At 34.5% G+C, this 27,422-nt stretch overlaps 1 protein-coding gene across 1 annotated transcript in view; it reads right to left on the bottom strand.

Moving 5' to 3' along the window:
- Nucleotides 1-27,422, bottom strand: part of PKHD1L1 (PKHD1 like 1) — a 164,530-nt gene that overhangs the window by 98,751 nt on the left and 38,357 nt on the right. The window contains exons 15-26 of the mRNA XM_058275919.1: nt 25,226-25,385; nt 24,780-24,915; nt 23,899-24,042; nt 22,193-22,350; nt 20,912-21,025; nt 19,361-19,510; nt 18,276-18,400; nt 11,115-11,278; nt 9,706-9,878; nt 4,338-4,485; nt 2,983-3,137; nt 494-616 (exon numbers count right to left, since the gene is read on the bottom strand). Coding sequence (XP_058131902.1) covers nt 494-616; nt 2,983-3,137; nt 4,338-4,485; nt 9,706-9,878; nt 11,115-11,278; nt 18,276-18,400; nt 19,361-19,510; nt 20,912-21,025; nt 22,193-22,350; nt 23,899-24,042; nt 24,780-24,915; nt 25,226-25,385 — 1,750 coding nt within the window. The remainder of the gene's footprint in view (nt 1-493; nt 617-2,982; nt 3,138-4,337; nt 4,486-9,705; nt 9,879-11,114; nt 11,279-18,275; nt 18,401-19,360; nt 19,511-20,911; nt 21,026-22,192; nt 22,351-23,898; nt 24,043-24,779; nt 24,916-25,225; nt 25,386-27,422) is intronic.

Below are 27,422 nucleotides of genomic sequence, written 5' to 3'. Positions count from 1 at the left end.
GCCAGGGATACAACATTAAACAAAACAGACAATGTCCCTGCTACCTCCCAATTTATAGTCTAGTGAAGGTGACGTAGAAAAAGTCCTTCAGACTATTAAAAAAAGGAAATGTATGCTTTGTCTGGAGGTAATTAGAGCTGTGAAAAAAGTAAAGGTTTCCCTTGGGCAAGTCACCTAAACACACTGGACTTTAATTTCCTCATTATTAAAACAGTAACATTAATAGTTACTTAACAGTTACTTTCAAGATTAAATGAAAGAATATGTTTTTGAATTCTAACCAATAGAGATTAAAAATCCATTCTTTTATCATAAGGAAGATAATTTCCCTAAAATCATAATATAATATTATTGAGTTAATCTACTGTTAACACAAATATCTCCATGAAAATAAAGATGTCATCCTTTCTGTTTTACCAGGTGTTTAATATATTGCAACTAGTTATACATTTAAAATGATGTTAAACATCATGAGAAAACAGTTTCAAAATACCTGTGGCTGTTGGCTGGGTATACGAAGTAGGTCTCCAAGTATGCGTTGTCTGAATAAGCCACCTTCCTTCACTTTTGTAACTGTTATATTAGCATTTTGTCCAATAACGTTGGAATCATTAACCTATTTTTATACAGAATTATTTTATCAGAAAGACTATAAATAAGGCCATACTAGTTCTTACTTTTTAACTTTAAACATGGTTGAAAGTGAATAAAAGCCAAAGGATGTAAAAAAAAAAAATCAAAATTATTTTTGTCACATTTCTTGGAAAATGAGTTTCTTCAAAAAGGAGCATAGCCTTCCAAGAAAAAATGCTAATAAGATCATTTCATCAACAACCACTTTGAATTAAGTTACTAAAGTTAATTTTAAATTTTGGAATTAATAAAATATGTCTCAAAATATGAATTTACTGATTTGATTTTCTTAAAAATGTTTGTGACAGTTAAGTTCTCATGTGTCAACTTTGCTAGGTAATGCTGTCCAGTTGTTTGGTCAAGCAAGTACAGGCCTGATTGTCACTGTGAGGATATTTCGTAGATTTAAATCATTGGTCAGTTGATTGCATCTGTGGTTGATTACCTCTACAACCAAGGAAGGAGACTGCCTGCAGCAATGTGAAAAGTCTCATCCAAACAGATGAAGACCTTAAATGAAGAACTGATAATTTCAACAATCACAACAAAGATTTTCTCTCTCTACTTCAGCCGGCCAGTTTCTCCTAGGGAATTCATTGAAACCTGCACTGGAGTTCCCAATCTGTGGCTGGTCCTGTGGAATTTGGATGAGCCAATCCCCACAGTCATGTGTGCCAATCCCTATGCTAGTTCTGTTGTCCTGGACAACCTGACTAATACAGGTTTTCGGTGTTTTAAAAAATTTTTATTTTTCCCTTTCCCCTCCCCATGCTGCTGTTTTTGCTGTCTGTGTCCATTCACTGTGTGATCTTCTGTATCTATTTCTCTTTTTGTCTTCTCATCTTTCCCCTCTAGGATTCATTGGCTTGTTCTAAATGTAACTGCTTTGATAAATGATGGTTGAGTAATTGAGTCCTCTTTCCACCTGAGGGTCAACATTTTCCCTTTAGCATTTACACCTCTGACTACCCTGGTTTTTCTTTCCCTCTTGGAATTATATTTTCTGTCAGCGGTAAAAATGAAACCAAATCAAATCCATATGTACCATTTGGTCATTCCAAAGCCCCTGCCAATGTACTATCCTTTCGATATAGACAGGGGCTAGCAAAGGGATCAGCATCTCCACACTGGGTCTTGTATGAGCCAAACTGATAAGGGACCGAAACAATGAATTCCTCTAACTTTATTAGAGGAAGAAAATGCAAGAGATGATAGCAAAGACACCAAGAGGAGGATGAGTCATTAGAACTTCTCTGATGAAGAATTTTCCACTTCTGGATTCAGGTCATGTGTTTTCTTAAAACAACCCCACATCTCTATGATAGTGACTGATTTACATTTGCTTTCTATGTCTACACACCATTTTTTGGTTTCCTACCTCTCCTCCTCCTTTTATTTTTCCCTCCAAAACTAGTTTCAAAAGCAGAGTTTTCCATATTTTTCCCCACCTTATGTCATGGGCAGTGTTCCAGGTGAGCATATGTGGATCTGCCTATGGCTGTGTAGTTTTGATGCTAACAGTATGTCATTTAAACCACCATTCCTGGGGATTTAGGTTTCTGTTATTACAGATCATGCTACAATGATTATCTTTGTGCCTATAGATTTTCACTTTGGGTTACTATTTCATCAGGATAGAGTTACATAACTGAGACTGCTAAATTATAGGATATCTATATTCAGATGTTACTAACTTATCCTGGCAAAAGATTTATATTCTCATCAACAGGGCATGAGAAAGCCTGTTTCCTCATACTGCCATCATTACCAGAAAGTATCATTTTTTAAATGTTTGACAGTCTGACCCTGAGTCTCTTTGAACACTTCTCCTTCACATACTCTGGGGTGGACTCCCCTTCCCCACCCCCTCTCTGTTCTAACTAATCAAAGGTAATCAGATGAGAGCTTAAAGCATGACTCCCTTATGAATTCTGAAACATCATCTCTAAAATCACAGAAGTATCCAAGGCTTCAAAATATAGCTCTAGTGGTAGGATTATAGACACTGAAGCTAGTTCTACTTGGCACCCCATTAAAATACCCCTGAATTAGGTCCTAAACCAGGTCCTGACCATGCTGCTCCTGCCCCATCCCAGGTCTTCTAACACACATATTCCTGCCTTTTTTCATATGTATTAGGGAATAAAATACCAATGGCTAATGCTGAAAGAGAATGCCTTGCCAACTTAATTTAGAAAAATCTTCACCTCAATTTCCTTTTCTATTTTTAATCTACAGTTTGCACTTTTTATATATACAGTCTTAAATTCTTTTTTTTTGGAATGAGGTATGGTGTAAACAGGGAAAAGATACATAAAAGAAAACAGAAACAAAGACAAGTAAAAGAACCTGGAGAAGACTCTGTTTTCCACACATGCTCTTCCACTTGACATTCCATGAGTACCCAGCACAGGTTCCCTCTCGAGTAACTGAGACTTGTCCCACTTCTTGAAGATTCTGAAGAGCAAACTGTAAATCTGCAGCTGACACTGCTGCAGGGAGACCTGCACTCATAGAGGGAGGTAAACAACAGGAATCAAAAATTCATAAACTGATTTTATATTTAAAATACATGAAACATGCTATGCATTATTGCTTGTAAACCAAATGTCCTCCAATACAGTAAAAATGAAATTTGTATCTTACTTATGACAAGAATTTATACATTTTTTGGAAACAAAAATTACATGACTAAAGCACCTCAAACTCTGGCCTTGTCTCAAATATCTTTATTTATAAAATCAATTCACTTTATGGATAATCTGTAAGTCATGGATATAAAAGAGCAACGATCTTTTTGAAATGGAACCTGATATATCTGGTGAGGCAATGAAGAAAATGTGAAAGTGTCATTTGTACTAGATAATTTAGCTTTATATTACTGGTATAATCTCAACTATATAAATTATCTAAAAAAGTACTACTGATAGAGATACACCAAAATGTTTATTACATTTGAATAGATCAGCACTGGCCAATAGATGTGTAATGTGATCCACACATATAATCTAAAATTTTCTAGTTGCCATAAACAGAAAGAGGTAAAATTACTTTTAGTGATAAATTGTATTTAATCCAATATATTCAAAATGTTATTATTTCAACATGTGGCACTAGCCACATTTCAAGTGCTCAGCAGCCACACATCACTCATGGCTACTATATTGGACAGCAGAAGTCTACAGAATTCAATTACAGTTGTATTTAAAAATTATTTCAATACTCAGTTTTCATATTTTAGTATTTTCATTATTTTTTCTGACTACCTCAGTAACAAATGCTCATTTTCAAAAATGCAATCATTACAGGAAGGTATGATATATGAAAGTTATAATTTCAACCATCTCTAGAAAAATGACTTAAGAATTTGCTGTATAATTTTGTCAACTTTTTCTTATCTTAAAATAAAAATTATCATTAGTTAAAATGTTAGCTTTGAATGGGTGTGCTCATTCCTAATCTACCAAACAAATACCAAATAATTGGCTATTAATTGTCCATAATCAGACATATTAATTTATATACCCATGTGACTAGAGATTTTGATGTAAAAATAAACAATAAATACTAATTCTTCAAGTGAAATAGCAGGCAACATTTCATAGCACTATACCTACATGTATCTATCTATCTATCTATCTATCTATCTATCTATCTATCTATCTATCTTATTCTATTCTTTGTTCTGAACATTTTTCATATACCTTTGAGAATATGTCCATAAGCCTGAATGTCAAAGCTGCCACTCAGAGGTGAAGATGCTGCTTGCATTCTTTGAATACGAATCTGTGATTCCCCTGGCCAATTATTTCCTCTGTAAACAGACTCATCTTCTGTCTTGTTTGTTATTATCTAATTTCCAAAATAAGTATTGATAAAATGATTATTAAACTTAACAATGGCTAACACGATTTCTCTTTCACCATGGTACAATCTGTGACATGACAAAAATTAGCCTAATGTATTTGGGATTCTTCCAAACATTAACAAGAGTCACATAAATCAACACAGGCCATACTTATATGACTGTAATAATGAGGCCAAAGTCATCTCAGTCATCTGTGCAGCAATCAGCCAGAACCACTGTAATACCTCATTAATTCAGAATGTACCCTCCATCACTCAAGGAACAAATATTTTTTGAGCAGGCACTTTCTTCAAGATAGAGTATCTTGGTACCCCACATGGGGTGGGGCAAGGAAGCATGAGATACAGTCTTGGCCATCAATAAACTAAACACCTTTTTGGAGAAATAGCATATGGGGACTTGAAAACTTAGCTAACAACACAAGGAAGTATACATGGTCTGTACAGTGACTGGCCCAGGCTCAGGAAATATTGTTTAACATTGAGGCAAGACCAATCAAGTGAAAGAAGCAAAAAGTGTTATGGAAATTCATCAATTGTTAATTCTAGCCGTAAAAACTATTTCTCCTGCTTCTGTTACCTAACAGTTTTCTCTGTTAATCTTGTAGAATTTAAAATTACAAAACCTTATAGCCCACAGAAATGAGTAAACACAGTGACAGAAGACATGTATAAGAATATTCATATCAGCTTTATTCATAATAGCTACAAACTGGAAACATTGCAAAAGTCCATCAACAGAACAAATAAATCATGCTCTAGCCATTCCATGTAATACTGTAAAGCAATGAAAAATGTAACAATTGAATCTTATAATATTGGGTAAAATAAGCTAGGAATAAATGAGGACATACTATGTATAATTCCATTGATACGAAATTTGAAAACCACAGAACTAAACAATGCTAGTAGAAGTAAAAATAGAGGAGTGAAAGGTGTAATGACCGGGAAGAGGCGCAAGTAAGGCTCCTGGGAAGCTAGCGTTTATCTTGATCTTGATCTGCGGAGTGATTACATGGGTGTATTGACTTTGTAGGAATGCATTGATTTCAGCAATATTACAAGATAAGAGTTCAATGCACAAAAATGAACCACATTTCTATTTACTAACAAATGAACATGGTGAAACAGAAATTAAAAACACAAGGCCATTTATAATTGCATCAAAGAAAATGAAGTACTTAGGTATAAATCTAAGATAATATTTACAGGATCTGTATACTGAAAATTGCAAAATGCTAGTAAAAGTAATTTTTAAAAAGACCTAAATAGGCTATAAAAGAAATTTTAAAAGACCTAAATAAAATAGACATACTGTGTTCATGGATTCGAAAACTTAACGTAACACAGAGTCCAATTAAATCATCTATAGGTTTAAAGCAATTCCAGCAAGGTTGTTCTGTAGACATAAACAAATTTATTCTAATGTTTATATGGAAAGACACAAGACCTAGAATAGCTAGAAGAATAAAGTGTGAGGAAACACTCTATCTGATATTAGGGCTTATTATATAGCTATAGAAATCAAGAAAGCAAGTTATTGGTGGAGGAATGAACACATAGAACAGAATAAAGAACTCAGAAATAGACTCAGAAACTTGCCCAATTGATTTTTTTTTTCTTGATTAGAGAAGTTGTGGGTTTGGAACAATCAGACATAAAATACAGTATTTCCTTATACCACCACACCAACCAACACTTTGCATTGGTTGGAACATTTGTTACGATTGATGATAGCACATTTTTATCATTGTACTATTAACTAAAGTCCTGGTTTAACTTAGGGTTCACTGTTCTTATAAAACTATACTTGTGCTTACCATGAATTTAAAAATTTTTTTATTCTGTTACCATATATACAGTCAACCTGTCTAAGGCAGGTTGAAATAATATCTGCTCTCAGTTGGGACCCAGTGATCTTACTTTATTAATCAAAAGCCATGATCAGTGATCAGCCATGTTCACCCCTCTTTTTGGGAAAGAGGATTTTAAAAAAAAATTCTGTCACCAGCAGTGAGCCAGGGGCTGGACCCGATGGCATTCTGCAGTGAAAAGTGGGGGATGGCGCCAGTAGCCACCATGAGGAGAGAACAATTTAGAGTTCTTTACAGTAATTTATCAGCCTCTTCCTCTCACTCTTTCCTGGGTGCTATACAGTGTCCTTATGGCCTCTGGAGTTTCAAAATGGTTGTTTCAGACAGTTACTGCCTGTTTAATAGTTGCTTTGGTGGAAGGACAGTGTCCTGGAGCTCCATACTCTGCCATCTTCCTCCCATAACTTCCCAACAGATTTTTTATAAAATTGCAAAAGCAAATCAGTGGAGGAAGGAGAAACTTTTCAATATATGATGAGGGAGAAATTGGAGCTATAGAAAACAAATGAACCTTGACCTAAACATCACATTTTATACAGATATTAGTTCAAAATGTATTGTTGATATAAATGTAAAGCTCTAAAAATCTTAGGAAAAAACATAGGGAAAAAATCTTCAGGACTGTAGTAGTTTGGAAAGGTATATACCCCAGAAAGACATATTCTTAAACTTAATTCATTCCTGTGGGTGTGAACCTATTGAAAGTAGGATGTTTTGATGAGGTTACTTCACTTAAGGTGTCACCCAGCCCAATCAGAATGGGTTTTAATCCTATTACTGGAGTCCTTTATAAGCAGAGAGAAATTCTAACAGAGAGAAAAAGCCACAGAAGAAGCAGCCAGAAGCTGAAATCAAGGGAATCAGAAAGAGAAGGGAGAGATCAAGGAATGTTGCCATGTGCCTTGCCAAGTGATGAGCTAAGCACCAAGGATTGGTAGCAGCCAGCATCAGCATGCCACAGTCTTTGGGGAGAAAGCATCACCTTGATGATGCTTTAATTTGGCCTTTTTCCTACCTTCAAAACCATGTGCCATTAAATTTACATTGTTTAATTCAAGCCCATTGCATGGTATTTTGCTTGAGCAGTGAAGGAAACTAAAACAATGGCTTAGGGTTAAGCAAAGAGTTTTCAGATTTGAAACCAAAAGCACCAACCATAAAGGAAAAAAATTTAATAAACTGGACCTCATCAAAATTTTAAAAATTTGTCCTCAGAAAGGTCTTGTGAAGAGGATGAGATGACAAGATACAGCCTGGGAGAAAATACTTGTAAACTGCCTTCTGACAAACAACTGATATCCAAAATATGTAAGGAGCTCTGAAATCTCAACAGTAAGGAGCTTAACAGTCCAGTTAGAAAATTGACAAAAGATATGAACAGACATTTCAGAATAGAAGATGTATGGATGGCAAATAAGTATATGAAAAGATGTTCAACATAATTAGCCATTAGGGAAATAAAAATCAAAGCCAAAATAAGTTATCACCATACAGCTATCAGAATGGCTAAAGTGAAAAATAGTAATAGCACCAAATGATAGTGAGTATGTACAGAAATTGGATAATTTATACATTGCCCCTGGGAATTTAAAGTAGTCTTTTGAAAAAGACTATGGTAGTTTCTTGTAAAACTATACTTGTGCTTACCATATGACTCCGCAATTGTACTCTTAGACATTTAACCCAGAGAAAGAAAAACTTAGGTTTACATGAAAACTAGAAACAACTCAAACACCCATCCATAGGTGAATGATTAAACAAATGTAGTACATCTGTACCATGGAGTACTACTAAGCAATACAAATGAACAAATGATAAACACAACTTACTGGCTATCAAAGGAATTATGCTGAGGCAAAAAATCCAACCTCAAAAGGCAACATGTTGGTATGATTATATAAGGTATGATTCCATTTATATAACATTCTTAATATGACAAAATTATTGAGACATAACAGATTAGTGGCTGTCAGGTATTAGGGAATGAGGAAGGAAGGAAGGAAGATGGTTGCACCAATAATCCTTGTGATGGAATTGTTCTGGTGGTGGTCAGATGAAACTACACATAAAATTGTATAGAACTACACACAAACATACACATAATCATACCCATACACACAATAAGTGCATGTAGAACTGGTAAAATATGAATAATGTTAGTAGATTGCATCAATTACATCAGTTTCCTGGTTGTGATATGATACTATAGTTAAACAAGATGTTACCATTGGGAGAAACTGGGTGAGGGGTACAACAAGCTCTCTGTATTATTTCTTTTACCTGCATGAAAATCTACAATGATCTCAAAACCAAAATTTTTTTAAACAATTCATTGAGCTGTACATTATTATATTTGCACATTACTATGTGCTCATTACTCTATGACTTTTTCACTTGAATTTTTTAAAAAAAGGTCACAAAAATATTAGTTCCATTTTAGCCTTTGGATAAATAACAAATGCTAAAGATAAAATTACAAATTAGTAGTTAAATGATGAACCTTGGGAAATGGGGAACTATAGACACAGATGCTTTGAGAATACAAATCCTTGAATTAGTTTTTACATTTTTTATAGCGCTTAGAGGAAAAGATTTTAAAACATTTATAAGACATTTATCTTGAAGACATTAAGACTAAAACTTTGGCAAGGATGGGGTCAAGGCAATTTTCTTTGAATATAGTTTTTCATATTTTTTCATCATAAAATCATTTAGTTAGAAAAGTTTTCTATGAGATTCCAACTACAATTATTATTTAACCTTTCATCATGAGGCTATTGTATTTGTTTTTTCTTTGTTATGGGAAACTACAAGTATATCTTATATGAAATTAAATTTTAAAATACTCATCATATTTGTAATATTTAATGAATTACTCCTATAAATAATTCAAGCAGTATGAAAAATTGCCTATATCTTTTCTGAATTATGGAAAATCATATTTTTTCCTCCTTGTATATTTTGATACAAGCAAAAATAAACGCTGTTTATAACTAAAAACATATGTAAGACCACAACTTTACTTTCAAGAATCTGTGTTAAAAGAATTATTGTTGTAAGAGTCCACATTGAGTCAACAGAGAAAACACTACTTAAATTTCCCTATGGCTTCTTTGCTAAGGGAGGTTTCCCCCTGTTTTTCCCCAGAGATAATATTTCTTGAAGAAAAGACAATTTTCATTTGAGAGTTGAACAAACGTTTAAATATTCATTTATCCTTAGAATAATTGTCTGATCATCAGCTAAATAACAAAATTTTTAAAAAAAGTTTACTACATTTAACTAATGCTCCATAAATTTAAAATGGTAACTTGCAAAATTCTAGGCTTACCTGCCCAAAGCTCACAGTCATCATGGGTATATTATAACTACAATTATATGCAGTCATGGTGACAGAATATTGATTGGTCAAAACAGATCCATTTACTTTAGTCTGATTCACTTGAAAGTGCTTTAAAAATATTCCTCTACTTGCTAATGCTGGAAGTCTTCTCTTTGGCATTTCTAAAGAATATACACAGGCAAAATCAATGGGAGATAAAATTGCATAGCTTCTGTTGCTGAAAAGAAAATCATCAAATAATATCAATATGCCACAGAATCAGCCATTATAGTCAAATTTTAGAAAGAAGAACTTAATGTAAGTAGTTTGTAAGCCTTGATAAACTTTCACTTCTAGAATATATACCTTTAACATCTTTTGACATATGATCCCAATGAGCCAAAACAAATATTTAAAAGCCATCAAGCCTTGGGCTCCATCTAGCCCCCCTGTGCCTGTAAGCTATGTGCTGTTCTAGATTCCCTGAATGTGATGCTCACGAGGATGTATGCTCCATGAGGGTAGGATGAGTACTGTCTTGCTCACTGCTCTCTTCTTAGTCCCTGATACAGTGCTTGTTGCATAGTAGGTGCTGAATATATGTTGCCTAATGAATTACATCACTCACTCCAGCAAAATCCAGCCATCTGGATTTTGTTCCACTAATCACAACGTAGCTCTGGTGATAGCAAATTCAATAGGAGTGACTATAAACTGTAATATTTAGGTTTTTTGTTTTTTGTTTGTTTTTTGTTTTTTTTAATGAGTTGACTTATAGTCTCACACTTAAATATAGTTTCAGAGGAAGGGATTCCAAAATTCCTCTGAAAAGTGAGAGTTGTCAACTTTGATGGTGGCTACTTGGAAATAGATTAATTTTATGAAAAGATTGTAGAGTTTAATGTTGTTTATTTTATTATTACATTTCATATACATTTAAGTCTATTAACATGACCAGAAAGTAATGCTAAGATTATCAGCAATGAAGTTTTTATTTAAAGCATAATTAATTATCACTAGCAAGTCCATGAAAAGTTTCAACTCAGTCATACTAGGCAGATGTCAATGTTAAGAGTTGCCTTTTAGGAACATATCTTCATCTAGATAGTTGGTTTCCAAAGATAAAACAAGGCAAGTGACAATGTTTGTGACAGTTTATCTGTAAACAGAATCCAGGACTTCAATTCTTGCTATAATGAGAAAGTTTACATTAAGGATACATTTACCCACAGAATAATCACCTTGCCTTATTCATTAAAAAATAAGGTTAAATCATAATATTGAGATGACAGAGTGATGTATTAATATTTTGAAATTAGTACTTTTGTCTATACTAAAGAATATAAAAATAATTTCCATGGTAAGATTTTACTATTAGATTTAAAAGGTTTAAGTAGATATGAAATAATATAAAATACCATATAACGTTGAAATTGTAGATTGCTGTCCAATGTATACTGTATCCACATAGAAGGACTGTGATTCTGATGTTTTCCATAAACTAATCCTTTGAAGAGAAAAATTTGTTCCAGCATATTTGGTTTGTATGAGGTCCAGAAGATCTATGCAAGTATAAGTCCAGCTGAAATATGGTTGATTAAAATTAGGTGTTGTAGCAGTTTGATATGATTATGAATTCCAAAAATAGATATTTGATTATGTTTGCAATCTGGTCTGTACCTGGGTATGATTAAGTTATGATTAGGGCTTTGATGGGGCCACATCATTAGGGTGTTGAGACCCAACCCCTTGGTGGGTGGGGACTCACAAAAGACATGGCAAAGGACAGAGTTGAAGCTTTTTGATGCTGGAAGGTTTTGATGTTGGAGTTTTGATTTGGAGCCCCAGGAAGTAAGCACATAGAGGAAAGAGAAGCAAGTCCTGGGAAGAGAAGATCTGAGCCAGAAGAACACAGAGGAATAGAGAGGTCTCCTTAGACATGGCAGATACCCCAGAGAGACAGAGCCTTTTGCCTGAGAGTCTACAGCTGACCTTGTGAAGAAAACAGAGGACTTGAGCCCCAGAGAGACGCAAGACCTGGGAAGAGAACAGCCCAGGAAACCTGCACCCTGGCAGACATCGGCAGACATCTTGCTCCAACACATGGAAATAGACTTTGGTGAGGAAAGTAAACTATGCTTTAAGACCTGGTGTCTGTAAGCTCCTACCCCAAATAAATACCCCTTTAAAAAGCCAGCAGAGTTCTGGTATTTTGCATCAGCATCCCTTTGGCTGACTAATACAGGTTTATAGATAATTTATAATGTTTAACAAACAAATACACTATTAAAAAGCATAAGAGTCAGAGTAAAACTCCCCCCCCCCCACACACACACAAGGAAAGCATCAAGCATACTTTATTAGCACAGAAAAGCCACCATAATAAGGCACAGCAGGCAGAAATTTGCCTAGTTAAACGCTGCATACAGATATAGGTTTTCTTTCATTTGTAACCTTGGCAGTCACCATCTGGGTGTAAAAATAATGTTCTGCACCAACAGACAAGAGCACACTCTTTGGTGTAGCGCATTAAAATAATAAGACATCAGATAGAGTCAACTGTTCTAAGGTAAAGTATCAAGACAGAGCAGTTTATTCAGGCCAATACAGAGACCAAAAACTGAAACTTGGTATTACTTCCAAAAGAGGTCACAGCAGTAGTTTTGTCCCCTATACTAAGTGACAAAAAGTTACAATGTAGAGTTTTTAAACAATGGTTGCACAGTAACCATAGTATAATGAAAAACTTGGCTGGTGTATCTTCCCATTTCCCCCGGAGGCAACCTCTGAATCTTTGGAATTTCCTGTAAAGAAGTGTCTTTTGTTATTCATGGTGGTCTCAGGACCACACCTAAAAGTTAAAGGGTGGGACCAGCCACTCCTTCAATCTAGAGTGGGGACAGGCCCCACTAGAAGGACCAGCAATGTGATTAGGGGACTGGGGCTTTGAGCCTATCAGTCCATATCGGCCCACCTTCCTGACCTCTGGGACATTTATTCTATCAAACATGCCTCCAAAATGAGACCCCCTATAAGCACAGCATTTTAAGTGAGGTCTGTGAGTCATTCGAATCTGAAGGGGTGATGGGAACAGCTGAATTTGTAGCCAGTTTGTCAGAAGTGCTGGTGGCCCTGTACTTAGGACCTGTGCCTGAAGGACAATCTTGTAGAGGATTTCCCTGAACCTATAGGGCCTGGCCTAACCTGGTTAGAGTCAGAATTGAATTGACTAAGTTACTGAAGTCTTTACAGTTGTTGATTGAACTTTTGTACCCATATAGCATCTTTTACAGGTACACAAATTCAGATTTCCCATTAACTCATAATTACATTTGACTCTCACAAATTATAATTAAACAATTCAGCTATGAGTTTGCAACAAAGAACAATAAGTACTACCATCCAAAAATCTAAATACAGTTTAACAATAATCTCTACATCAGCTACCACTGTAATTATTAACTGACTAGCTTGTCTGGACATCTTCTATTCTCATTTTCTTTATGATTTACAAATTCATCATGGTATCCATCCTAATGAATCAAAGTTTAGACAGCACTTGTCAGTTTTAGAAAATTATATGCAGGAGTACATTAATTTAAAGCATATGTAAAGTTAAAATACTTAGGGCCTTTAGATAGAATTCTACTACCAAAATTATATAATTTTATAAAATTATAAAAACATATAATTTTGAAGCTTTAAACCTTCAGGACACATTACATAAGAGAAAAGAAAACTACAAATGACATCAAAACTTAAGTGAACTGCATTGTTCCTTTGTGGCTAGAAATTTCCATTTTCTAAAAGAAAGGCAGTTTTTATTTTTGGATTTTGAAATAATTTATAAATATAACACCACTGTTTGGTAAAGCTGTAATAATGACACTAAATTTACATATTACACTGTATTACACATATTACATATTACACATATTACATATTACTAATTTACACATTACATAAAACACTAATACTGATATATCTACTTGATCTAAGTGGACTGTCTGACCTATACAAAGGCAGATCTAGATATGCTTGCTAGTGATAAGAGTTTACTTTGCCTTGGTGGTAATAGTTTTAACCAGGGAATACAACCCTTTTAAAAATAGTGATATTCTTGTTAAAAGATTTTGTAACATTTTTAGTAAAGGGAATCCATCATTTCCATCATATATTGTGCACAGAAGATAAATTGAAGACCAAAAGGAAAAGCCTTTGTAGCAGTTTGACATGGTTATGAATTCCAAAAATAGATATTGGATAATGTTTATAATCTGGTCTGTACCTGCGTGTAATTAAGTAATGATTAGGGCTTTGACTGGGCCAGGGTGTTGAGTCCCCACCCTGGTCCCCACCCTGGACTCACAGATAAAAGGCATGGCAAAGGACAGAGCTGAGGACTTGTAATGTTGGAGTTTTGGTGTTGGAGTTTGATGCTGAAGTCTTAAGCTGGAGCTCCAGAGAGAGAGACAGAGCCGTTCGCCTGATAGTCTACATCTGGCTTTGTAGAGTGAGGCAAAGCCTAGAGAGCCTCATAGTCTATGGCTGACCTTGTGGAGAAAACAGAGGAGCTGAGCCCAGAGGAACCCAGGAAGCCTGAACCCTCGCAGAAGTTGGTAGCCATCTTGCTCCAAATAGACTTTGGTGAGGAAAGTAACTTATGCTTTATGGCCTGGTAGCTATAAGCTCTTACCCCCCAAAAAAACCCTTTATAAAAACAAACCAATCTCTGGTATTTTGCATCAGCATCCCTTCGGCTGACTAATATAGCCCTATTTAGTGATATAGTAAGCAATGGTTTGCCCGACATGGAAGAACTGTAATCTGTAGAATGCGCCAAAAGTCCTGTTAAGTGGAAGAGTGAAATGCTTCACAGACAGTCTTCATGTAGGAACTGATTCCTCCTCCATCAAAATTGCCCTTTCTTCCCATCCAATCAGTCATTCTCCATAATCATGACTTTTTATTTCTTGTTTCTGTTTGTTTGTGATTAGCATTTGACTCTGTTTTCAATTTTGGGTTATTTTATCCTCCCCCTACCTAGAAACACAGGAGGATGCACCAATTTTGACTTGCTCTTACTCCATACCTGCAGGTTTGAGTTATTATAGTCCCATTCCTATGACAAGAATAGAATAGTGTCCTCCATTTAAGACAAAACAATGCAAATTAAAAGGACGGGTAGTAAAGTATGATACACACTGTGTAGACTCTACAAAACAAAGAGATTTTGATGTGGCTATGACAGGAAACAAACAAAAGAGACATTAGAAATTGTTTCAAGACATGAAAATCATACCATGTTTTCACATGAACGTTATATGAAAAAAAAACTTCTAAAATTGTGGAGAGGAAATGTTCTACATCTTGACTGGTGTGATGGCTGCATGACTGTTTATATTTGTCAAAACTCATTGAACTATACACATAAAAAGTGACTTTTACTTTATGTAAATTATACCTCAATAAGTATGACTTTAAAAATTTAGGCAGAGTAACTGGGGCAGCCTTACTATACAATAGAACACTGCTCATTTCTGAAATTACAGATGTAAGAAATACAAAAAATCTTTGAGTTACCTAATACAAATCCCTCATTTTAAAGATGGACAAGATGAGACATAAAAAGTTAAGTGACTTACAGCCCATGCCACTTAAGATGGCACAGTGGGATGCCTCAGGGCTTCAATCCCCCATAGAAGCTTTGAACAACCAGCAAGAACTGGCAGAAACATCTTTCTCAAAGCTCCAGGGAACAGTTAAAGGACTGGAGGAACAGAGTGGGCACTGAATCAACAAAAAGCAACTTAAAACTGGTAGGATAGTGTGATGCCACACTGGCCCCTCCCACACTTCTCAACAGCCCTGCAAGGAGCCGACCTCCACTCCCAGTGTAGATCCCTGTTCCCAGTTTTAAAGGAAGCAGAGTAACCCTCGTGCACATATACGGGGAATGTAGGTCTGGCCCAATCTGCCTGGTGGTGGCCTGAGAGACTTGCTGTCCCACACCATCTCAGAACTTGCCCTGCCCGTAAAGGTGCTCACCAAGCTCTATGACAGAACGCTGTAGTAGAGCAGTTAAGTCTTGCTACCTGGGACAAGGGATTGCTGGCTGGGGGCATATAGGGCAGTGCCCAGGACAGAAGGAAACTGTTTCCTAGGGAATAGGGGACCCTCTGAACCTGGGAAACAGGGGGATTCCTGAAGAAAAGTGAACAAAGCCTAAGGAACCTGCAGGACACCATCAAGCTTGTCAGTATATACACTGTGAAAGTCCCTGAAGGAAACAAGAGAAAGAGGCAGAGAGAATATTCAAAGAAATAATGTCTGAAGACTTAAATTTAATGAAAAGCAGGAATATACACATCCAAGATGCTCAATGAACTCCAGCAGGATAAACCCCAAAAGACCCAAGTCACTGCATATTATAATCAAAATGTTGAATGCCAAAGAACGAGAATTCTGAAAGCCTCAAGAGGGAACCAGCATGTCATGTAAGATAAAAAGTTGGCATCCGAAGCAATAGAGGCAAGAAGGCAATAGAATGACAAATTTTAAATGCTGAAAGAAAAAATAAATGCCAACCAAGAATGCTATATCTGGCAAAATTGTCTTTCATAAGGTGGAAGAAATTAAAACATTCCCAGATAAATAAAAGCTGAGGGAGTTGTTACCTGTAGACCAGCCCAACAATAGATGCTAAAGAGAGTTTTGAAGGTAAAAGGAGTGGACAGCAGACAATAGATCCAAGCCACATGAAGAAATAAATATCTCCAGGAGGGTAATGGCATAGGTAAATATAAATGCTAGTACTGTTGTACTTTTGGTTTGCAATCCTACTTTTTATTTCTTACAGGATCTAGAAGGCAAATGTGTAAATCAGTCATAATGCATAAGCACCTAATTTGTGGGGAGACGGGAGAGTATAGGAATATAGTTCATGCTTACTGAAGTTAAGTTGGTATCAAACCAAATGAGACTGTTATAGATCTAAGACGTTAAATTAAAACCCCATGATTTACTACAAAGAAAATGGAGAATATGCATGCTCATAGAGAAAGATATTAACAGTATAGTTTGCCAGGGGCTGGGGGAATGGGGAGTTACTACATAATGGGTGTAGCATTTGTTTGGAGAGATGGGAAGTTTTAGTAAGGGAAGGTGGTGAGGATATCACAATACTGTGAATGTGATTAATTCCAATGCATTGTATGTTTGTGAAAGGTGGAGATGGGAAAGTTCATATTGTATATATGTTCCTACAGTTGGGGAGGGGGGCAGGCAAAGAACAACTAAAGAGTCAATAACAATAACAATTAAATGCAATGCATGATCCCAGATGGGATCTAGCAAGGGAGGAGAAAAGACTCAAAGGGACATTACTAGGACATGTGAAAAAATTGGAATATAGATTGTAAGCTTTATATCAAGTTAAATTTCTTGAACTTCATAACTGCACTTAAGCTGGTTACATAAGTAAATATTCCTGTCCTTCAGAAACATACATGGCATATTAAGTGTCCAAGGAGTATGATATATAAAGTAACCCATATTCAAGTATTCTGAAAATGTGCTTATAAATAGATATACAGATATATAAATGAGATAGATAGATAGATAGATAGATAGATAGATAGATAGATAGATAGATAGATAGATAGATAGATAGTAGACAGGTAGATAGGTAGATAGAATGATATGGCAAGTGTGGCAAAACGTTAAAATCGGTGGAACTTGATATCCAGGGTGCAGGGATATGTTGGAGTTCTTTGTAAGGGGTTTGTATTATTCTTGTAACTGTATTTTTATTTTGAAAGTATTTCAAAATTTAAAAGCTTAAAAAATTATGGGCATACATTATAAAGCAAAAATTTTTGAGTGTGTATGTGTTCATGTGTATCTTCATTATTATTTCTATTGCAAAATGAAACTGAGTGCAATTCACATGAAAATGTAAAATCAATATTGACAGAAAATTTAGAAGATACAATAACTAATAAAAACAAAATATCAAATTGTGCTTGGCGTATGATAATTATGGTCAATAAAAAGCTTTCTCTAGACTCATTCAGTTTTTCCCATTATATTTCTCTATGTGCATTGTGATAAGTCTAAATTTTCACAAAGCCAGTATCATTTCAAAATATTTTTTACCTTAATTTTGGTATATTCATGAAACATTTTATTTTTTCCATTAACACATAGTAGGTATATTTTTTTCAGTGATTAAAGTCTAATGAATACAGTAAGAGTCTCTTTCTAACTTCCTATAGTAACTAGGAAAATTATTCAATTTAATAATATATAATTTGTATTCTAAAGTTTACCATTGTTTTGACTTTTAAGTGGTTATTGGTGATGACAACAATAGGCCAATTTTTATATTCATAATCTATGAATTTCTTTTTTGCTGCAACTATTTCTGTCAGGAAACATACATAGAGGCAAGGAAAATTGCAGTTACATACATGGTGTACATAATCTATCAAAAAGAAAAGGCATGAAATGGATTTATTTTAGCTTCACAATTTATATATTATAATATAACGTTCTTTCAAATTTATAGTATAACTTACTTGTTTCCATAAGCAAAGGTAAATGGAAATTGTACATCAGTGCTTCTAGTAGTCTTGCTATTGTCTTGGTACTGGAATTTTAGACCAATATAATTTGCCAGGAATCCTTTGTATGCTAAACATAGCTACATTAAAAAGTATTTAAAAATTAGTAACAACATCTTTCTAATAAATTAATAAATATTTGTAACAATCAAATTGATTTAATCCAATACAATAACACTATTGAGTATTTTCCATATAAAATGAATCAGAACACAGTGAAAGAAATTTCAGCCATTTAAAGTGCAGAGGAATTGAGCAAGATTTTATAGAAGAGGAAGTGGAGCTGAAGTGACCTTACAATTCGTGATTAATTCCTTATTGTTTTCTTAGATGTTGCTTCCTAACAAAATGGAAACAATTCATTCCCTATGGAGCTATGTAGGATGTAAGCCCTAACTGAACTGCCCAGTAAATTGAAAAGTCCATTGCAGTGGAAAAGAAAGAGAGGCAAACATTCCAGGAGATTAATTTAGATATAAATGCAGTTGAGTATTTAGAGATGGAGACGAATATCACTGTAAAACAGTCATTACCATTTTTTATGGCCTGCAACTCCTTAGGTGTGTCAAATACACATCTTACAACTGTATCACAATTTGAGAATTTCAAAGCAAGAGAAAGTAAATCTATTATATCTAGTCTTAAATGATTTTCTTTCACTTTTCCCTAAATCATAGTATAACTTACTCGTTATATGATCACTCTTTGATGGCTATCAATTTTTGTTCTTAATTAATGAAGGAAAATGGAGGAGACTATACATTTTTAATTGTTTTAGTATTTAAACTAGCATGCAAATATTTCTCCTGAGATTATGTGATAAATCAAAACACATATTACATGGTGTTACACATGAGCATTTTATCTTTTTTTGAGAACTATGATGAGAGGACATCACAAGCACACAGAATGTGAGCTGCAGTACCTTTCCAATGTGACATGATTTCACATGACAAGTACTTTTCTTCGTCTTAAAATTCCATAAAATTTACTGCCAAGGTTTTCCAGATTCAATTAGCATATCATTTTGTTGAGCTTACCTGATTATAAGGAAATAATAAAATGTCTCCATATGGTAGTTTGTTTGGTTTAACATCTGCAGAGTCAAAAAGAACAGCTGGGTTTTTCAGGGAATGACGACCACAGTAAGCATCAGTTTCAGCTGTCTTCTGCCCTCTGTTAATATGTTCCTGCAGAAAAATATTTAAATGAAAACATGGTTTATTGTCCTGCCTTTTTCCCTGACAACTCCACTTGAGTTGTTCAAGGTCCAAGTTGGATCTCATTGCTTCCCAAAGTACTTTAACTTGAAATGTTCTCGCCTTTTTCTGAAATTCTAAAGTTCACACCCTGTATCACTCATTTTGATCTGCAATCACATAATCCCTTGTACCTGTAGTTGACTATTTCCCAACATTTCCTAATTCCTTTCTCATTCCTTCCAGTGTTTATTGTGTGCCAAGAATATTTTCTCTTTTTTTTTACCTCTTCAGGGTTGAAATGTTGAACACTATACTAAACTCAGGAGCCCATCAGTCTGAAGTAAAGAAAACTACAATTAAAATACCAAGACTGAAGAGAAGCATCTGATTCAGACAAAACGCAGAAATATGACTCAGAGGGCGTGGCAAATAAATCTTTAAAGATAAAAAGGAGAAGCTGTTCAAGTGGAAAAAGAGGTCAAGGGGATTCTGAAAGAGGGTAAAATACATACAAAGAAGTAGAGGTGTAAGAGGGCATGGAGCTGTGAAAAACAAATAGTTAACGATAGATGGAGCACAGAACATGTATGGGAGATGAAATAGAAGAGGAGTGTAATATAAATTATTTGTGCAATTGCTATGGCTTCTAGTACTACATTTGGGATAGGAGAACCCAAATACATATATATTTATTGAATTAAGTGGAAAGATTTTTCTTTTTTCTCCCTCATAAATCTCCTCTTATAAAGCATCATGTGATACTTCTTACAGTTTTTTTTCTAAGGTATTGATCTAAATTGAATAACTAAACTATGTATTTATTATTCTTAGAGTAGTCACTTGGAAATGGTGAGTATGTGGCTTGCTGAAGTCTTCAAAATGGGAATTAAAAAGATAAGAGCATATTTAATTTTCTTCCTTTACTGTACATCAAAGGAAAATCTTTATATTTCACCAAGAAAGAATTATCAAATAAGCATTATATTAATTGACCAGAGGGTAAGCTCAAAAAAGCAAGAGAAGCAACTTACTATATAATGCTGCACTACAAATTGTATTCTCTAAATCAGTGAGGAAAAAGGATATACTCTGTATTTAATTGAAGAAAACAAACCTCTGCATAGCTTACATTTGTCTATCATTCCTACTCTTACATTGATTAAGAAAATGTACTATGTGATGGAAATAGTGCTTTCATGAATGAATCATTTTATAATGTAGAAAGATGCTAGAATGGGATTTACCCATAAACATATACCAAAATTATTTTTGCAATTTCACTTTGAATAATAAAGAATCAATGTTAGTTTAATAAAGAAATCACAGAATTCTAAACATTTATATGAATTTTTGTTTAGTCAATTTCACAGCTCATTAAATGTTCCATACCAGCTTAAAATCAGTTTCATAATCTCTGAAGTATTTCACAATAAATCCTTCTTCAAAATTCGCAATTTGCGGGGGACACTTGGCACTAACCATTTCTTCCACTGCTGCCTGAAACTAAATCAACATGAACTTTAGTAATTTTGTTCTCATAAAGAGTTAGAACATTAGTAATTCTACTACTATTTCTACTAATTAGTTCTAAAGAGCATTTTCATAAGATAATTCCCATATTTAGCCATAATTATGAAATTATTCCCTAAATAATTTTTAAATTAATATGTGATAATTTAGTGTCCGATGACTTTTTCAAGAGTTTTCCTTAGAGTGCAATTGTTGGATAATATTAGTTTCCTGAGTTACTATGTAAGGTAGACACATTTGTTTAGTAGTTTATTAAAAGAGAGCAATGAGGCAAATCTAAATGAACTAGCAACAATTAGACTCAAAATGAAGCACTTTATCAATTAAGTGGAAATTAATTTGAAAAAATTATATACTCCAATGCATTTTAGTTTTTAAAAGAGACAGACACTGTAAGCCTGCATTGATGATTATTTTTGAAATATAAATAAGTCTGAATTAAACTATAACTTTCACATCTTTAGCAAAATACAGAAATAATTGGGGTTTAGAATTAATTATGAGCTTGAGAGAATGTATGATCTTTAATCATCAAACAAATATTAATTTATACTCATTGTATAGGTATGATTTTTAATCATCAAACAAATATTAATTTATACTCATTGTATAGGTAGTCCTTAAAATTCAATAACTCACAAGCAACTATTCTTTCTTTATGAACAGCTACCCCACATGGAGATTGACTAGATCCTGTTGGCACAGATTCTAAGAACCCCCCTTCTCTCCCTTTTGTCCTTGCAACATTCCTCCCTTCTCCATTCACTACAGGTTGGCTCCAACCCACCATTCTTTCAAATGGCTTTTATTGAAGATTGATGCTTAAATGGAATTCCATTTGAAAGAATAACAATGCTGAGGTGGGTGAAGGGACACAAAGTTTCTCTGCAGTAACAGAGCAAGACCTTGGTAGCTTCAAAAGCCCTCATCTAGAAAAATGACTGGTAGTGTTAAACGGTCTCCTATTCCCCTTTCAACCAAAAATGTCTATGCCATATAAATTGTGGAAAGCTGGTGGGGTACTAAAGGATTTGTAGTGATTTGGGGGAGTAATTCTCTTTCCCATTTTTCTACAGTAACCAGTGAGTGTTGTAAGAAGATGCATGAAAAATACATAGAAAGAACCTTCCTAGCACCTACTTCAGCTTCTGATGACAATGGGGAAAGAGGTTTAGAATCAATCCCATCCCAACTTAGGGTGAATGTCTCCAAACTGGGTTTTCCTTTGGTTTGCTCTGTAATATCCAATGTGACATTATTCCCTTCAAATACTTCATAATCAAATAGATCAAAGTCTCCTGCAAGTAAATATTAAACAAAATTTTAATATGCTAATTAATAAAATAGCAATATGGCTGTCATAGACACTCAAATTTAACCAAATTGGTTGCATTTTGGAATTCATTATCACAAAGGATGAATGTGAAAGATGCAGATCCTTGGGTCTGAGCAGATTTATCCATGCAGAAATAGCAAAAACAGCAGAGAAATAGTATTCATTTAATATTCTGTTTCTATGACTTAAAAAGGAAGCAATATAAATTAAATAGAGGATGTAATGGGGCCATGAGGTAAGGTTAAAAAGCAGAAAGATATTCCAAAAATTCTTTTGGCTTTTTTTGCCAGTGGCCAATACCATAGTGTTAGGAACAACACTATGGTTAGAATATTACCATTTTCTTTAAACATGAATAAGGCAGAAAGCTGAATTCAGGGCAAGAGTCTCAGACCTGTGAGACTTGCCTTCAGACATCTCTCCTCACTGAAAGAATGTTTTATCACTGGAATCCTGAAGACCTTTTCTGTTGGGCTAGGTCCTAGAATTTGCCATTATGGGTTGGGTAATATATTTCTTATGATCTTGGCTGAAACCTTTACACATCTGTCTTATCAATAAATATTTTCCTGGGAGAGCAAGAATGACCATATCTCCATTTGTATAGTATTTTCACAGTAAGCTTTTGGGAAAATTTTATAACTTTAACTCATGTAAACAAAATTCTTTACTCTCCACTCAGTAATCAAATCAACAATTTCATAAAATATGATATAAAAATTGAACATTTTATTTATGTGAATTGGAAAATAATGACTGTCCAAAGAAAAGTAAAATCAAAACAAAACAAACAAAAACAAAAACATTCAGATAAATATTTCATAACCTAGACCTCTCAAAAAGCCAAATCAGTTGCTAAACTTAGCTTTAAGGCAAAATGCCTACCTTAATATTTCAAAATTGTCTTGAATATAATATTAATTTAATCAGAAGTCAATAACTATTACTTGGGGGTGGGAGAAGGGCGAGGTCAAATAAGTTTGGAAAATGTTACACTAAACATCATAATTGGTTTCTTTACTGCAGGACTCTTCAGGGATTTTAATATTCTAATGAGCTCTGTCAATCTTCAAGGAGGACCCATAGAATACAGTGTTTTCCATGTGAATTTGATCACAGAATCCCTTCATTAGGGAAGATCTTGTTAGACTAGTATCTTCTGGGCAATTCTGATTTACTTATGTTTTATTTCTGGAATTAATAGGTTATTAATTTTTACCAGTTTATAAGGTAGACTGTCATATTGATAGTTCATTTGTGTAGTGCATATCTCTCAGACATTAGAATTATACATTCCTTGAATTACCACTAAAATATAAATTGACATAGGGAAACACTAAACTAATTAATATTTAATTTATATTTATCTTAAAAATAACCAAGGCTATGAGTCCATTTTTTTTCTCTGTCATTTTATGGAGATTTTCCCTTTTTCAATGCAGTTGCATAGGATATAAATTTGTTTCCTTAGAATAAAGTTATGGAAGTGCAAAATGAGATACATGCTTACCTCTGGTTGACATAAAAGTTATAGTGTAAGTATAGCCATGAGGATTTTGTATTCTTGTTACTCGAACTGTATCTGGTTTTATAGACCAGAGGTCATTTAAGGCTGATTGCAATATGAAGTCAGAAGCATCTGCAGGCAGCAAGACTTTTGTAGGAAGTAAAAAAAAAGTATGAAATATTTCTGGATGATGGCAGCCTCTAGTGATTTCTTATATTTGAATTTTTAAAGCATCCATAATTTATGCTGTATAAGGTATCAGTTAATGAAATTATATTCTGAAATTAATTCAAATTTAGTATAATTACTATTTAATTAGGTTGAGATCTTTCGAGGACAGGGATGATATTTTCTTGATTTAATATTTCCATAGTAGTGAGCATTGTGCAGAGCAAATTGATGTGTATGTACTGATCAATTTTCACTGACAAACAATGGGAATAACAAAAATTATTTTTTCAGAATTTAATATAAAATATAGAAATACAATGTTAATTGATGAATTGTCTCTTAAGAGGTCTATCACTAATTTTGAAAACTTAAAAGAAATAATCACTTCTATGTAATGATGAATTACACTCCTCTTATCTTGTTATACCTGTGAATCACACTTATACAAAATCCTTATGCACATTTATATGTATTTATCATGATCATTATAGAATAAAATGATGGTATGTACCAGAAAGCTGTTTATATTGATGCCATTTTCTATCCTTGCCTCTTAAAAGTTATCTTTCTACGTAATATATTTTTCTGCTTCTTTGTGTAGTGTACTATTAAAACTATATTTTCAAGACATTACAATTTGGCTAGGAAAATACTCTTTTACAACAATATCTACATGAAGAGAAATAAAAGCTCCCTTACTACTTAAAACTTACCAGTTTTCTCCATGTTATAGATTAATCTATATTGGTAAAGTGAACATGAATTAGCTTTCACACATGGGCTGGTTACCATGATCTTCTGAACTTCATTAGTTGCATTAGTTGTTTGCCAGTTTTCCAATGTTATAACCTATGTTGAATTTTTTAAAAATAACTTTATCATGCAAAAATATATTCTAAAAGCATCTTAATTCAACTGTTCAATGCCATGTTTTTGCTCTATTTTACTGGAAATGGTGAAATAATATTTTAAAATGTAAAGTCCTATCAAGTAACAGTATCTTTGGTTTATAATACATGTATTTAAAAACCACAATTCTATAAGTGTCCATGATGACTTTCCCCCAAAAGAGCATCTTACCTAAGAAAAGTTATAACTTACAGAACTCCTACCTTTGGATATTTACTTTTAATAAAGTAGATTCATAATCATAACAAACCTGTACTTCCTGGATGATTGTAGACTGGGATTTGATAACTTGTTCTTCATTTACTGCATCTCCTGTTTGTTGTTCTGAATAGACATTTCTATACTGATACAGTCCAACTTCAACAAAAGCACTTAGCCTATACTCTTGCAGCAAAATTTCCATGTAATATCTGGAAAATAGAGTAACTAATGAATAGAATTATTTTTCCAGATCATTTGCCATGAATTTTTTCTGTCAGTAAATAAAATTTCAAAACTAGAAAAATCTGCCTGTTACATGGTTTATTGTAATATTCCTGGAGAGTTGTTTCTATTCATGACCAGTTCATTCAGTTTGGCCAATAAATATTTACTAAAGAAGATACTATCCCCTATCCTCCAGGGCTTAAAATGCAATAACACTGTAAGGTATAATATGAACTCACTGGCAGATAACTCAGAGGTTAACAACATGCAGAGGTTAAATACTTTAATATGTAAAACAAAGTGACAGACATACTTACACATATCATGTATTTAGTATCTGAGTAGTTGTATGTGTCAAGGATGAAATTTCCTAATTTCATGTTCCTTAAATTGTGTCCCCACTTGTACCTTGGAGAATGAAACATTACCTCAGGAAACCCTTAATGATTAGATTGACTATGGTCCTTCAAACAACTGGACAGGATTAGACATTACACTTGGAATTCTTGGTTCCTGAGGCCCCTGCTCACCATTCAACTATCCATCCAGGATAAGGCATTCACTCACCAGCTGTCACAGATGAGTGCAAAGCTACTGCTGGCTTGCCTAAACCTCCATCAATCTCATCATTGCTCCCATATCTGGAGAGGCCAGATGGGAATTCCTCTAAATTACCTCACATCATTCAACAGATACTGTTGTTCATAGAAAATAAGTAATCACAGATCACACAAGACTCTGAATGAGTCTAGGATGGTGAATCCTGGGTGGTTGCTGTAATAGAAATGACACTGGGGGATTATATCAGATTCAACAACCCTGAAAACCTGCTCCCCAGCTCTGATCAATGGAAGGGACCACATTAATTAAGGATCAGGGCTCAGAGAAAAACTGTTTAATTTTGCATCCTCATTTGGCGGGTTAAAAATATTTATTGGGAACCTTCTATATTCTAAACACTAAACTATAATAACGTAAATTATTATATTTAATTTTCACAAGAATCCCATAAGAGAGATATTATTCCCTTTTTTCAGATGAGGAAATAGAGGCTATGAGAATTTTAAAGATTTAAAGGTTTTAAAATTAGTAACTAAAGTAGTATTCAGTGCACAAAAGGGATATCAAAAAGACATATACTTAATGACTGGTCTATACTATTTCGGCAGGATAAACTTGCAATATGAGCCCACCTTGGAAAGGCCCTGGGGGCCACTGTGCAATAAACCTAGTAGAGTTTACCTCAATTTCAGAATTCATAGACTTCATGTAAGTTCAGTGGTTAACTGTAAGCTGGTTTTGCAGAAGCACAGATCACAGGCAGTAGATGTGCTAGGAATTTCTTGCCTGTAAGCTCTGTGCTTCTGCCAAACAAATAGACTGAACTCATATCTGACGGCAAGGCAAAGTTTGAAAGTGTACTGACACCAAATTGCAATTGGTTAAAAAAGAAAATGTTTAAATACATAAACAAATATAAGGAGAATAAGAACAGAATGCTTTCCTCATGTCACTGTTACTATATGTGATTACCCCCAGATTCCATTGTTCCCAACCCTCTGTTCAACCCTATCAGAATCTTCATGGTGCTTCCTATGAGCATAATCACTTCAATATTCAGAAAGGTGGTGTGTGGTAGAGCAAAATTTTTAAAAATCTCTTCCATCAAGAGATGAAGTCTAGGGAAGAGGACTTGGCCCAGTGGATAGGGCATCTGTCTACCACATGGGAGGTCCATGGTTCAAACCTCGGGCCTCCTTGACCTGTGTGGAACTGGCCCATGCACAGTGCTGACGTGCGCAAGGAGTGCCCTACCACGCAGGGGTGTCCCCCGTGTAGGGGAGCTCCATGTGCAAGGAGTGCGCCCCGTAAGGAGAGCCACCCAGAGTGAAAGAAAGTGCAGCCTACCCAGGAATGGCACCGCACACACGGAGAGTTGATGCAGTAAGATGATGCAACAAAAAAGAAACACAGATTCTTGTGCCACTGACAAAAACAGACGTGGACAAAAACAAGAACAT

Source organism: Dasypus novemcinctus, chromosome 14 (assembly GCF_030445035.2).
Source record: "Dasypus novemcinctus isolate mDasNov1 chromosome 14, mDasNov1.1.hap2, whole genome shotgun sequence".
NCBI lineage: Eukaryota > Metazoa > Chordata > Mammalia > Cingulata > Dasypodidae > Dasypus > Dasypus novemcinctus.
The sequence above is the reverse complement of the archived record's forward strand: the minus strand, read 5'-3'. Positions and strand labels throughout refer to the sequence as shown.